General features: G+C 39.8%; 1 protein-coding gene across 10 annotated transcripts in view; it reads right to left on the reverse strand.

Moving 5' to 3' along the window:
* Window positions 1–17: 17 nt before the first annotated feature.
* MYO5A (myosin VA) overlaps window positions 18–15,489 on the reverse strand; it is a 272,641-nt gene continuing 257,169 nt past the window's right edge. For 8 of the 10 annotated variants that reach the window (XM_023732489.1, XM_023732490.1, XM_023732488.1 and 5 more), the window contains 5 exons: window positions 11,654–11,804; window positions 7,852–8,134; window positions 6,029–6,203; window positions 3,873–3,953; window positions 18–3,565 (listed from right to left, as the gene is read on the reverse strand). In XM_023732489.1, coding sequence (XP_023588257.1) covers window positions 3,413–3,565; window positions 3,873–3,953; window positions 6,029–6,203; window positions 7,852–8,134; window positions 11,654–11,804 — 843 coding nt within the window. In that variant the 3' untranslated portion in view covers window positions 18–3,412. Of the gene's footprint in view, window positions 3,566–3,872; window positions 3,954–6,028; window positions 6,204–7,851; window positions 8,135–11,653; window positions 11,805–15,489 lie in introns of those variants that run through there. The other 2 variants (XM_004377676.2, XM_023732491.1) reach the window with 2 other exon arrangements.

Here is a 15,489-nt window from a genome sequence, read left to right on the forward strand (position 1 = left end):
GTGTGTGTGTACGTGTGTGTGTACGTGTGTGTGTACGTGTGTGTGTACGTGTGTGTGGGGGGGAGAAAGAGAGAGACTGACAGACTGGAGACTGACTTTGAACACTGTGTGTGGACTTCTCAGGATGGTGGCAGGTGCCCCTTTACCTAGGGTGATCAGGAAAGTTTTTTCTCACAAAAATCACTACACTGAAATTCTAGTAAAATGAATCATCCAAACTGACCCAAATCACTTATCTCCTACCAGTTAGCTTTGGAATATATTTTTGTGCTTTTGCACTTGATGGAAAAAGTATCAGGTTCATGGGGAATTTTCAAAATTTCCAATGGAATCATGAAGCTACACTTTATGGATTTTATCCCATATTCATCTTCCCCTTCTCTTTAGAGTTACCCTTAGGCATATCAATGCCTTAAGAAAAGCTGCAAGAAGGGAAAGTGCTTCTAAGTTTCAGCTTTGCCTTTCCAGGGTGTGAGATGAGGGGCCACTGGAACAAAGAACTGTTGTGGGTTTCAGGATCTTCCTTTGAATTCCTATTGTGCATAATAGAGGAATTATGAAAAAGCAAAATAGTGATAATGTTGAAGCATGTCTTGCAGAGAAGTAAGAACAGCAAGAAACTGTGCAAAGACTGGCTGGCAGGTACGCCAGTAGGCAGATCAATGGAGCCCTGAGAATGGACAGCGCTCACCTGCCTTCACTGCACAAAGAGCAGGGCGACAGCCAGTGAAGGGCTCTGTGACGAGGTGAGGAAAGAGGACGGAAAGCGGATAAATAAAAGCTGGAGAGGGCTGGTGGAGCTGTGTTTGTAGCTGGGTGAGACAGCACAGATGGACAGAAGGAAGGGTGAACAGTCCTCAAACTGTCCAAAGGATATTCATAGTGAGCAGAATATCGTTGCACCCTCAAGAAAGTAGTACAGAGAGTCATTTATTGGGTCTTGGGGTCCCATAGTTGCAAGCTATTCAGGCTATGACTAAAAATCTTTAGGCTACTAAGAAGTTAATTAATCTGGGGTTCTGGGTAGGCCTTGAGGAAGTTGGAACTCTGGAATAGCAGAACCTTTGTGTTTAGAGTTGGCATGGGGGAGTAGGGTGAGCCCCAGCCCAGGCATGGAACAGGGCTCCAGCATGCCACAGTGGAGAGACAGGAAGAGGGAGAGAAGGCCCAGACCAGACAGGCTTCAGGGGATGAACTATCTGGGAGTAAGATACAGGCTGCTATGGCATGGGAGGTACAGTGTGATCCTGAAGACCTGACAAGATTCAGGGTGTACGTGGTCTGAGGTGGGCAACTACATCATAGTCACATTTTTTTTTTTTTAGCAACTCCCCTAGCCAATCCCCATCTATGTGTTGGAGTCTACCACATTCAGTACTAACCAAATGGTCAAAATAGTTAATTGTTCATTGAAAACTACATTAACAACCAGGGAAAATTGAGAGAATCTGATTGAATCAGGAGTGTTTTTGGTTGATTTTGCAAATAAATAAACATATTCAAACAGAATACAGCAGTACATGATCCAATAATGATCATCTAACTAATTAACTTTCAAATAATACAAACACAGTGGGACTTCTTAAAGGCATGTACACAGATCATGTACATTTAAGAAAGGTTATGGGTACAAGAGACTTGTGATTTTACATTTTATTACTCCCTCAGAATTAACAGGCCCCAAACACTGGTGTGTCCAGCAGAGGGCGGACTTATTCTGTAACTGCAGCTCACTTCTCTAGGATCCAAGCACTGAGAGGAGAGAATTTTAGAGTCAGCTGTCCAACTCTCTTATCTTCAAGTTGAGGAAACTGAGGCCCAAATAAGTTAAAAGACAGTGCTTACCTTTCAATAATCTGTATCACGGATTTGAAACTGTTTGATTTCCATTTATATTGCACACATTTTAGTATGTCATTTTTATAGATCATCTAGCAGTTAATTATATAAATCTATGATTGTAATTCAGAACCAGAGTTTCTAATGAAAACTAAGAATTTGCTTTTGCACAACCTAATGATGTATTGTATGACAGTCTAGGAAAAATGGAGAATATGTTTAATTAGAATTTCAGAATAAAAACTTACAGAATCTGGGTCTGATTGAACCAAATCCTCTATAAAATTCAACATCTTTGATATATTTCTTATATAAGTCTTCTTAAACTATTCCTAATATGATGTTTTTTAAAGTATCTAGTGGTATCTGAGAAAATTTATAGCCTAAAAAAAAAATTAAATATTTATTGTATAACTTCTTTTGCATAATTTATAAGATAATCAAGGTTTTAAGACTTGAATCAAGAATATTCTGACAATCCTTTCTAGAAGTGATTGAGATTAATTCTTAATAAATTGAGAAGAAGAAACAAAACCCGTTAAGGTTGAAAATACACACTGAAGGAATCAAATCTGGTAAGTGAAAATAAGTCACTTCACAGAACACTGTACTGTGATATGGTATCATCTGGGAAAATTAATAAGCAAATCCACATAATGCATCCTGAATAAATAACGACATCACAATAGCCACTTCGTCTAATCCTACCCCTAAATGTCAAACAGTCTGTCACATGAGTACATAACGTGCCAGTGAGTGCTACTTAATCTCAGTCACCAGTTTCCTTGGCAGGCGCATCTGTAGGTATCTGCACATAATCCAGTGAAAACTGTGATCTGACTAAACTGTTAAACAGCTGATAAAAAAGCAGCTTACTGTTGTAGTGCCTAATGAGAATACCACTTACATTTTCAAGAACACAGTATGTAGCAGCAAATTAAAATGTTTGGTAAACTACAGTACAAACAAATGGACATCTATGCTATACTGCAAACCAAGAGCTCTTTCAGTATCTCTACATAATAGTGACACAAAGAAGGCAGTTACTTGACCAATTACTTTACATACTGCCTGTTTGTTTTCTTCATTCCAGTTCGACGGTATTCCTAAATTGATGTGTACTCAGTGGCAATTTCTCGTTCAGTTCTTGTTTAGCTCAAAGGATGTTCTTTATTGGCTCCTTTCTAACAACAGCTCATACATGGAATTCAAATTTTTTATACCATTTAAATGCAGTGCTAAGGATTGAAAATAAATGTTGGCAGCTGAAGACACATTTTTCCTCCCTCCCTTCCTTCCTCGCTCCCTCTTCTCCTCTCCTTCCATTACTCACATGCATGTAAACTTGGGGTGCCTGCCTGAACAGGGAAGAGGGCTGCTATAAAAAGCAATGCAGCACAAGGAACCTATCTTTCTTCCCAGGTGATGAAAGCTTCTAGGGAGATTTCCAGTTAATAACCTCGTTTGGGAGATAATCAGTACTTCAATAACGTGTTTTCAGTAGCTCAATGGAAAGAATGGGTTCTTATTTCAGGCAAGAAATGTATTGTCAGTGTTTGCCTTGCCATCCAGCTCAGACCCGTGAGATGAACCCCAGGCCCAGGCTGGCTGGAATCTGGATGGTTTCCAGCGCGAGGGAGGATGGGTTGAATGGAAAGGTGACAGGAAAGGTGTGTTTAGCATCCATAAGCAGCTGAGGAGAGTCTTTCCTGTCTCGTAAACGCATCTGAGAAGGTTAAAAAAAAAAGAAGAAAAAGACAAACAAAAGCATCAATTCTTTGAATCTATAAAGACTTTTTTCTGCCAAAAATTCTACCAAAAAATCCCCAACTAATGAAGAATGTTTATCTTTGTTTTCAAATCACTCCATTTCCCCAATAAATGGTTATGAAAAAGTTAATGGAGTGTAAAAATAAGATAAAATTATATAATCAAAGATAAAAAATACATTACCCTTCAATCAGTTGTAAAATTTCCATTCAGAAGAATACATTGGTGGATCAAAGGAAAAAAAAAAGTCTGAGAGATCTTACCTGTATGGTACGAATAAATGATGCAGAGACTCTTTCTTCAAACTCGTGAACTGGAGTATACAAAAACAACACTTTGACAATCTGCAAGCAACGAGATGATTACAGTTTTCAGTATATTATCAAATACACACTGAGCACCTAGAATCTGAAAAACGAAAGGGATCTGTGCACATGTTCATCTGCTCTGCTCAGGGCTGGGATAGCCTGAGAGAGGAGAGAGAGTTGGTCTGAAGGGCACGTTTACCTTTTGTTATTTTAATTTTTATAATAATGTATTTATGTAATATTTGTATAATTTTTAAAGAAGCATGAGAGGCTTGGGAGAATATTCAAAGAGTATAAAAGAATAAAACATGAATAGTAAAAGTGCCTCTACTCCCATCTTCCAATCTCCATAAGCAACAATTGTTACCAGTGTCCTGAGTATCTATTTAGCTATTTTCTATACATACTCTAGTTTATATTATTTTTACACAAATAGGGTTTACTCTATTAACAGCATTCTGCAACTTGCTTTCTTTATAGATCTCCAGCTATATTTAAAAATAATGGAACTAAATACTATTTCTTTTGAATGGTCTTTTAAATCATATTTTTACAAAAGATAAGTTATCAATGAATAATACAGAGGCCTTTAAAATTAACTAATAATTAGCGGTTAGGAAGGGCTTAAAAAGGTATCAAATTAATTTCTTTTGTAAAATGGTCACATCTCTTTTCTAATTAAAACAAATCACTGTCAAAATAAGATAGAAAGATGTTTCCATTTTCAAGGTATTGTTGAGGGCTGTGCTGTCCAGTACAGGAGCCACTAGTCATATGTGGCTATTTAAATTAAAAAAAAATTGAAAATTCAACTTGACAGTGCTGACCTAGAGGCAAAGAATAAATTAAACACCAGAGAGATGTGAATTAGAAAGCAGGACTGTTTATCAGGTCTGTGAGGGATTAAATGAATCAGGCGATCACCCCTCAGGGCCAAATATTAGGACTTAAAAAAAGTCAGACCACTTTGTTAAATAAAATTTGCATATCTATCTCACTCTGTGAAATATGTGCTTAAAGTATATAAAGTACATTAAGGTATAAAGTGTATTCTTTAAAAGTTGGATGACAGCAAATTTCTATGAAGTCAGGTTTTCTCCAATGTATTCTAACTTTCCACACTTGGCAGAAATGGGGGAAAAAATTCTTAGGACCATTACTCAGTAATGTAGCTCTGCTTCATTCTTAGCAAGAATTATGTCACTAGGAAAGTTCAGCACTAAGAAGCTGCCAATCTTAATTCCCATTATATAGTGACTGAGATCTGATTGTAATACTGGATACAACTGAAGATCTCTATGTTATGAGATATGGAACAAATATTAAGAAAGTCCAAGAGTCAGCACAGAAAATAACTGGGGAAAAGAAAAATGGCCACCGTCATGCCTATGTCTTGCTTCACGCTGTTACCATTGTCTTCAAATGCCCTTCCCTTCCTCTCACTTCCTCCAGTTCTAGGCACCCTTCAAAGTCCAGCTTAACAGACCCTTCTCTGAACCAAGTAAGTTCTCACACCTAGTGCTCCCTTCAGACCTCTTACTATAGAGCTTACTGGACCCTCTTATAACAGAGCCAGCTCCGTACAGCTCTGTCTTCCCTACTAGACTGCACGTTCCTTAAAGGCAGGGATTGTTCCTTATTTACTGAAGCATCTCACTTAGCAGCAAGTTTGGTGCCGTGAAATAAGAACTCAATCATTTGTTGAATTGAAAGGAATGAGAATTGTCTGTCTTAAAAAAGAGAAGTCTAAAGAATCCCTCAATCAAATAATATAGAAAATTATTTTATGGAATATATACTTCATGAGAATGTACACCTCACGAGAACAGGGACTTTGCTTTGTTCATGGATGTAGCTGATTGCCTGGAACATTACAGAACACTGTAGGCACTCAATGAATATTTGCTGAATATTGAATATGGATGACTGTGATTAGCACTGAAATGTATTACTTTCTGGTGAAATCTCCTTTCCTTAAGATCTGTAGAGATATACATCTCTGACACAGATGAAGTCAGCTTAGAGACAAGAGAAATAACTAGAACACCTCTTCTCTAATAATCATCTCTGATAAATGTTCAATTATTTCATAATAGGCAAAGTTGCTTTACCTGGAGAGTAGTTAATGCATTACACATGGAACAAATGGCTTCTGCATCTTCATCTGTTTTCTTTTTCACTTGCAAAAGCTGAGCAGCTTGAATAAGAGGTTCTAGAGTTTCTTTAGCCCCACTGTTCATCAGATTCTTATCACGGAGCCATTCTTCTAGTTGACTGACATTGTACCTATGCCACAGAGAGAGAGAGAGAACAAATTTGCTGAATGTTGTCATAAATGTCTTAATTTTTTGGTGTGGCCTTGTTAGGATTTTATGTTAAAATGACAGGCAGTATTTTTGTTCAATTTTCTTAAATCTCATCAGCTGTGCTTAAAATGGTGTCATTATAAATAGGTATGAGGCTTATAATCTTAATTATGTAAGATTAAGTGACTAGTAAATATACTTTAACTGAAGGTATAAATGTAGTTACTATAGCAAAAGTTATGAAATAAGACTTGCTAATAAACAACAAAGAACACATAATATGGCTGTGTCCTATTGAACAGCTGACCAGAAAACACTTCATAGGTCCTCTTACAATTTCAGAGATGAGTTCCTTTTGGGAGGTGAGAACTGACAATTCTGTAAATACTTTCTCTTCCTTAAGGCAAACTCCAGGCTAGTTAACTGAAACACTAGATCCCCCCATATCTCCCTTGTGCTCACACCCTATTTGGGGAAGAGCCTACGCAGTGGAGACAGTGGCGTGAGGACTGCTCAGGAATGGAAGAGAAGGACAGGTGAGGGTCACTGGAGGAAACAAACTACATAGACGCTGAGGTCTCAAGAGCTAGCCAATCAAGTGACAGTGGTTTGCAAACTAAAATTGAGGTAAATGGACACAATTAGACTTAGTGATCAGGCAAGTAAGAGGCATTATGACGTTGCAACAGACAACTTCACATTTATAAGCAAAGCTTACAGAGAAATAAATTCTACTTCCTGTTCTTAAAGTTAATTACAACTGAATTTGATTGAATTTGGGTCAAAATGGAAAACTTGAAAAGAACGCCAAGATTTCCTGAGGTTGAGTAGTTTAAAGACTTTTGTAGGAGAAATTTTTTTTTCCTTCTTTAGTGATTATTCTATCTGTTTTAAAATAAGTGTTTGCAAAAACAAAATAAATTCTATTATGATAAGGAGGTTATGCTGGGGAGGAGTAGGGCATAAAATTGAGTGTAGCTTTTCTTTAAAATATGGAAACCCTGGTGGCATAGTGGTTAAGAGTTTGGCTGCTAGCCAAAAGGTCAGCAGTTCGAATCCACCAGGTGCTCCTTGGAAACCGTATGGGGCAGTTCTACTCTGTCCTATAGGGGTGCTATGAGTCAGAAGTGACTTGACCGCAGTGGGTTTCTTAAAATATAGAGGGGCATATTTCAAGTGTTAGCAAAAGATCTGTTAAATTTGTTATTGTTGCCATAGGTACAAAAAGTTATTTTGTCAAAATATATCTCTAAGAGTAGTCAAACATTAGAAGTCACTATAATTTGATACTTTGTTATTGTATAACTAAAACACACACAAGAAGGAGCATCTTGAGGTATTTTTTCATCGTCTCTACACTCCCTCAACGAGCTAGCTTCTCAGTGGAGCAAGGTTTCCCACTAAGTAATGAGAAGAGCCGACTGGCAAGGCAAGGAGCAACAGCCAGTAAGATCTAGAGAAACTCAGCCAGGGCGAGAGAAAGTGGTGCCAAGCACTTTCTCCTGCTGCTTGGCCTCCTGGCAGCGAACATCAAGTGCACTGATCTCAAACAAGTAACCAGCTGGCCACAACCCTGGCAGGCCAGCCAGACCTCTGGAGATGCCATCAAGGTGTGGGCATTTGCTCACCTGATCTGCATGCCTTTACTCCACGAGCACACGTCCTTCCGCAGAAGGAGGTTGTTCAGGGTGACAGCCCCCACGATGTAGAACATCTGCTTGACCACCTGCTTGATCAGTTCTGGGTCCATGCCGTGCTGACACATGACCGAGTGGAAGGAGTTGAGCTGCTGGATGATGGAGTCCAGGGTGTAGGCGCCCTCGTCGGCGATACTGGAGGTCCGCTTTCTTAGCCCTGTGGGCTTCACCCCGGACATGCCCTGAATTGTTTCATGCTCCAGCATGCCTGAGACTGTGGAGGTTTTTAATTGTTAAAAGAGAAAACTTGGAAGAAAACCTGTTTTCGTGTGCTTGCAAATGCCCGCGTGCATACACACAAATATACATTCAATTGAGAAAAACCATTTGAGCACCAAGATCAAGGGAAAAGGAACATCACAAAAAAAGGGCCTCTGGATTTTAAACTTTAATGAAGGAATAATTCTTAAATACAAAAATCACCATAAAATTAAAAATATTAACGGTGTAATTTCTAAAATAAGCAGCAGTAACCTTTTGATAGCACAACTATGGTACCTTAGTGGGGTTTTTGAGAAGACAGGTGCATAAAAGATAGGAATAAGCACTCTCTAGTGATATCTGAGCCCCAGAGACAAGCACATCAAACAGCAAGAAGGGCGAGACCCTGGGAAACTGTCTTGGAGAAGACTCGGGAGAGTGTGCTAGTGTGGACTGGAAAGCTGGCTCTTGTCCTGGGCATCCCACGTAACAGAGAGGCCTCGCTAGCCTCAGCCTTCCAGGACTTGGGCTTCTCATCTGCAGCACTGCTGCTCCCTCTCCTGTGCCGGCACAGCATTTGGCCTATGTCTCCCCTAGGATGTTTGCAGGATGACCACTTCCTGGAAAGCAGGCGCCATGCCCAACTCACTGTTATATCTCCTAGTACTGAATGCAGCTTCCACAGAACTTCATACTGACTCAAAACATTTGTCCTTGTTGCTGTTGTTGAATGACTGGGAAATAGGGATAGGGATCTAGAGTGGGACATCTTAGAGATAAAATTGTTGTTTAGATGATAAAAATATTTTTTGCCTAGAAGTAGAATATTGGCTGAAGCTGACTTTTTTTTTTTTTTTTAGGGGGAATTTTTATTTTATTGTGCTTTAGGTGAAAGTTTACAGCGCAAATTAGTTTCTCATTCAAAAATTTATACACATTGTTTTGTAACATTGGTTGCCATTCCCACAATGTGTCAGCACTCTCTCCCTCTCCCTTTCCACCTCAGGTTCCCCCTGTCCATTCATCCAGTTTTCGTGTCCCTTTCTGCCTTCTTATCTTGCTTTTGGGCAGGTGTTGCCCATTTGGCCTTGTATACTTGACTGAACTAAGAAGCATGTTCCTCATGTGTGTTACGTTTGTTTTATAGGCCTGTCTAATCTTTGGCTGAAAGGTGAACTTTGGGAGTGGCTTCAGTTCTGCATTAGCAGGGTGACTGAGGCCATACTCTCTGGGGTTCCTCCAGTCTCTGTCAAACCAGTAAGTCTGGTCTTTTTTTGTGAATTTGAATTTTGTTCTACATTTTTCTCCTGCTCTGTCCAGGACCCCCTATTGTGATCCCTGTCAGAGTGGTGGTAGCCGAATACCATCTAGTTCTTCTGGGCTCAGGCTGGTGAAGCCTGTGGTTCATGTGGTCCATTAGTCCTTTAGGCTAGTATTTTCCTTGTATCTTTCGTTTTCTTCATTATCTTTTGCTCTGGATGGGATGGAACCAATAGGTGTATCTCAGATGGCTGCTCACAAGCTTTTAAGACCCCAGACACTACTCACCAAAGTAAGATGTAAAACATTTTCTTTATGAACTATGTTATGTCAATTGACTAGATGTCCCCCAAGACCATGGTCCCTAACCCTCAGCCCCAGTAACTTGGTCCCTCAAGGAGTTTGGATATGTCTAGGAAGCTTCTATGATTTCTGCTTGTGCTGGCTTCCCCTATATTTTGTTGTCTTTCCCTTTACCAAAGTTGACCCTTGTCTACTATCTCGTCAGTGATTTCTCTCCTCCCCATCCCTCCCTCACTTGTAACCATCAGAGATTTTTTTTTTCTTCTGTATGTAAACCTTTTTCTGGGTTTTTATAATAGTGGTCTCATACAATATTTGTCCTTTCGTGATTGACCTATTTCACTTAGCATAATGCCCTCCAGATTCACCTGCGTTGAGATGTTTTGCCAATTCATCATTGTTCTTTATTGTTGCACAGTACTCCATTGTGTGTAAGCACCATAATTTGTTTATCCATTCATCTGTTGATGGGCACTTAGGTTGTTTCCATCGTTTTGCTATTATGAACAATGCTGCACAGAACATGGCTGTTCATATGCCTACTCGTGTGATGGCTCTTATTTCTCTAGGATATATTGCTAGGATTGGGTTTGCTGGATCCTATGGTATTTCTATTTCTAGCTTTTTAAGGAGGCGCCATATCGTTTTCCATAGCAGTTGTGTCATTTTGCATTCCCACCAGCAGTGCATAAGAGTTCCATTCTCCCTGCAACCTCTCCAACATTTGTTATTTTGTTTTTTTTTTTTTTGGTTTGCGCCTGAAGCTGACTTCTTTACATCTGTGTTACCTCTTGCTTTTTGCCTACCTAGGTTGCTTTTAGTTCATGACCTTTTAGGAGACAACTGAAAAAATCACTGCTGTCTCCCACAGCTTTTTCAGCTTTTCATGCTTCTAGTTGATTAACTGTGGGCCTACGATGGAAAATGAAATATTATGAGCCCAAAGAAGGGAAATGAAAAAGTTGTGGGAAAACACATACGTAGGTAAAGAAAAGGTAGCTCGAAAAGAAAGAGTAGTTGGGATTAACTTTAAGAGCCTGCTGATAATTTGCCTGAAGATAATAGTTTTGTTTAACATAAAAAAAATTATTTTTTTAATTCAATGCATTCAAAATGAACAGCCTCTAATTTGTACATGCCTCCTAATTCCATCTCATACATGCTACTTCCTTTCACATTCCAAAGGAACACAGACAGGACAATACATAAATTAACACCCAGAGTGACTGCACACATATAAAGAGGGGTGCACGGAATCACACATTTGGCTGAACACACACATGTTCACACCCACACCCTAGCCGCTCAGGAGCTGCCCTGACAATAAGGCACTGCTACTTTAAACCAAATTGCCTTTAACACTTCCACAGGGCCCACGGGGTGTACTAACTCAGCATGGAGTGCCTTCTTCACAGAAGAAAGGCCTGGAGATCTGCTTCCATAAAGATTACAGCCAAGAAAACCCTATGGAGCTCAGTTCTACTCTATAACACATAGGGTTGCAGTAAGTTGGAACCGACTCAAGTAACAGGTTTGTTTTCTTTGGCTCCTGGTTCATTCTAGGGCAAAGCGCACACATTCCCAACCTCATTAATTTAAATGGGCCCCTAGGAAGCCCTATGTTGTAGTGTTCTCCTAGGTTAAAGTTTAAGATGTTTTGGAAACTTGGTAAGGCATGAGATCTATGCTGAGTATATAGCATGACCCAATCGTAAGAGACAGGCATTCTACATCAGGGAGGACAACCAGATACTGCCATTCTGAACACGTGATAGCTGAGAATTTGATGTATCCCCAGCTGGTCATCACTGGGTTTCTGGGATTCCTCAGCTAATTTTGGGCTCATGTTTCCACCTAAGTTCCCTTACTACTTTATGTTCTCCTGTATGAATACATGCCCTAAAACATGTGTCACTGGTGGGCAGCTGTGGTGGGCAGACTGCAGTGCTCAGCAGGGCCCTGGCCTTACCGATCATTGGCTGAAGGATGTTCTCTAACACCCGCACAAGCTGTTGGTAGATCTGAATGGCCAAGTCACTCAACACTTGCCGATACTCAGCCAGGTCAAAATTGGTTAGGCAGTGTTCGTTCTGGCGAGATGTGTTGTGTTTCATGAAGCCCTAGGGTCATAAGGCAAAGTTAATGATACACATGAGCAAAATGTCTCTTCAGTCTGTTTAACCATCTCCAGTTTCATCAATATCCTCTTGCTAAACTCTCTTGGAGGAGATGCGGCTTCCTTTGTCTTTGCTTTACAATACCTCCCTAAGCCAAGCACTTGATTACTGCAACCACCTCTTAGTAGATGTTCTCAGCTTTTGGCTAGCCCAGTGTCCTTCTGCCCCAGACATAAATGCCAGGATAATCATTTTCAAATGCTGCTATATGTTTATGTGTTTCCATCATATTCCCCCTTCCACTTTGTACTATCATTTGGATAATATCTAAACTTGCTACATTAGCATATAAGTCTTTCCAATGTCAATGAAACAAGTTGGAGGAACTTATCTAAAAAAAAGAATGTTTTTACTTACGAAACAGCACGTTTACTACCAAACACTAAATTATCTGCAGTAGTAATCTCTTAACTTCCGTCATTAAATACAGTCTTGCTCATAAATAATGTACTAAAGGGTATAATCTTAAAATAGACCAAGTTCTACAAAGAGTGGTAAATTAATAAAAAAATTTCCCTTTACTATATTTCATGCGAGGAGCCCTTGTGGCATAATGGTTAAGAGCTTGGCTGCTAACCAAAACGTCAGCGGTTCAAATCTACCAGCTGCTCCTTGGAAACCCTATGGGGCAGTTCTACCCTGTTCTATAGGGTCGCTATGAGTTGGAACCAATTCGATGGCACCTAATAGCACCAACATACTTCATGGGGAGCCTTGGTGGTACAGTGGTTAAGAGCTACAACTGCTAACCAAAAGATCAGCAATTTGAATCCACCAGCTACTCCTTGGAAACCCCAGGGGCCAGTTCTACTCTGTCCTATAGGGTTGCTAAGAGTTGGAATCGACTCGACAGCAATGGGTTATATTTCATGGTATCTACATCATAATTTTTAGTCACAGCTTAAAACTTAATCTTCTGGATGATATTTGTTAAAATGGAAAGCTAACCACACAGGCAGCACTTTTTTTCATGCACTTTAACATTCTGATAATTTGACATTGCCTGATAAAAGCAATTGTTTACTTGGATTATGCCCATGGTCAAGCATCTGCTCCCTGCAACCTACTCAATGACATGGTCTAAAAGTGAGGACTGACAGGATATCATTAATGGTCCCTATGGAGAATTCTCCATCATGCGTCTGTCAGTTTGTCATGCTGTGGTGGCTTGCAGGTTGTTGTGACCTCGAAGCTATGCCAACCGTATTTCAAATACCAGCAGGGTCACCCATGCTGGACAGGTTTCAATGCAGCTTCCAGACTAAGACAGACTAGGAAGAAGGACCTGGTGATTTACTTCTGAAAAAACTGGCCAGTAAAAACTTTATGAATAGCAGTGGAACATCATCTGATGTAGTGCCAGAAGATGAGCCCCTCAGGTTGGAAGGCGCTCAAAATATGACTGGGGAAGAGCTACCTTCTCAAAGCAGACCGATGTGGATAGAGTAAAGCTTTCAGGAGCTGATTGGTGTGACTCAACATGATAAGAAACAGCTGCAAACATCCATTAATAATCGGAATGTGGAATGTATGAAGTTATGAATCTAGGAAAATTGGAAGTCGTCAAAGATGAAATGGAACGCACAAAGATTGCTATCTTAGGCATTAGTGGGCTGAAATGGACTGGCAGTGAACATTCTGAATTGGACAATCATATGGTTATTATTTCAGGAAGGACAACTTGAAGAGGAATGGCACTGCATTCATCATCAAAAAGAACATTTCAAGATCTGTCCTGAAGTACAATGCTGTCAGTGATGGGATAATATCCATATGCCTACAAGGAAGACCAGTTAAAACGACTATTATTCAAATGTATGCCACCAACCACTAAGGCCAAAAATGAAGAAATTGAAGATTTTTACCAACTTCTGCAGTCTGAAATTGATCAAACATGCAATCAAGATGCATTGATAATTACTGGTGACTGGAATGCAAAAGTTGGAAATAAAGGAGTAGTTGGAAAGTATGGCCTTGGTGACAGAACCCATGATGGAGATTGCACGATAGAATTTTGCAAAACCAACTACTTATTCACTGCAAATACCTTTTTCCAACAATATAACCGGTAACTATATACACGGACCTCGTTAGATGGCAAACACAGGAGTCAAATTGACTACATCTGTGGAAACAGATGATGGAAAAGTTCTATATCATCAGTCAGAACAAGGCCGGGGCCCACTGCGGAACAAATCATCAATTGCTCATATGCAAGTTCAAGCTGAAGCTGAAGAAAATTAAAACAAGTCCACAAGAGCCAAAGCACGACCTTGGGTATATCCCACCTGAATTTAAAGACCATCTCAAGAATAGATGTGACGCATTCAGTACTAATAACCAAGGACCAGATGAGTTGTGGGATGACATCAAGGACATCATACATAGAAAAAAGCAAAGGGTCATTAAAAAGATAGGAAAGAAAGAAAAGACCAAAACGAATGTCAGAAGAGACTCTGAAACTTGCTCTTGGACATAGAGTGGCTAAAGAGAATGGAAGAAATGAAGAAGTAAAAGAGCCTAATAGAAGATTTCAAAGGGCGGCTCCAGAAGACAACGTAAGGTAGTATAATGAAATGTGCAAAGAGCTGGAGATAGAAACCCAAAACGGAAGAACACGCTCAGCATTTCTCAAGCTGAAAGAACTGAAGAAAAAATTCAAGCCTCGAGTTGCAATAGTGAAGGATTCTATGGCAAAAAATTGAACGACACAGGAAGCATCAAAAGAAGTTGGAAGGAATACACAGAGTCACTGTACCAAAAGGAATTAGTTGGCGCTCAACCATTTCAGGAGGTAGTATATGATCAAGAACCAACAGTACCGAAGGAAGAAGTCCAAGCTGCACTGAAGGCACTGGTGAAAAACAAGGCTCCAGGAATTGACGGAATACCAATTAAGATGTTTCAACAAACGGATGCAGCGCTGGAGTTGCTCACTTTTCTATGCCAAAAAAATGTGGAAGAAAGCTACCTGGTCAACCGACTGGAAGACATCCGTATTTGTGCCTATTCCACAGAAAGGGGATCCAACAGAATGTGGAAATTATTGAACAATATCATTCATATCACATGCAAACAAAATTTTTCTGAAGATCATTTAAAAACGGTTGTAGCAGTACATCGAGAGGAAAATGCCAGAAATTCAAGCTGGATTCAGAAGAGGACGTGGAACGAGGGATATCAGTGCTGATGTCAGATGGATCTTGGCTGAAAGCAGAGAATACCAGAAAGATGTTTACCTGTGTTTTACTGACTATGCAAAGGCATTTGACTGTGTGGATTGTAACAGATTATGTATAACACTGGGAAGAATGGTAATTCCAGAACACTTAATTGTGCTCATGTGGAAGCTATACATGAACCAAGAGGTAGCAGTTCAAACAGAACAAGAGGATACTGTGTGGTTTAAAATCAGAAAAGGGGTGCATCAGGATTGTATCCTTTCACCATACTTATTCAATCTGTATGCTGAGCAAATAATCAGAGAAGCTGGACTATATGAAGAAGAACACAGCATCAGGATTGGAGGAAGACTCATTAACAACCTGTGATATGTAGATGACACAACCTTGCTTGCTGAAAGTGAAGAGGACTTGAAGCACTTACTGATGAAGATCAAAGACTACAG

This window comes from Trichechus manatus, unplaced genomic scaffold (genome assembly GCF_000243295.1).
Source record: "Trichechus manatus latirostris isolate Lorelei unplaced genomic scaffold, TriManLat1.0 scaffold00052, whole genome shotgun sequence".
NCBI classification, from domain to species: Eukaryota; Metazoa; Chordata; class Mammalia; order Sirenia; family Trichechidae; genus Trichechus; species Trichechus manatus.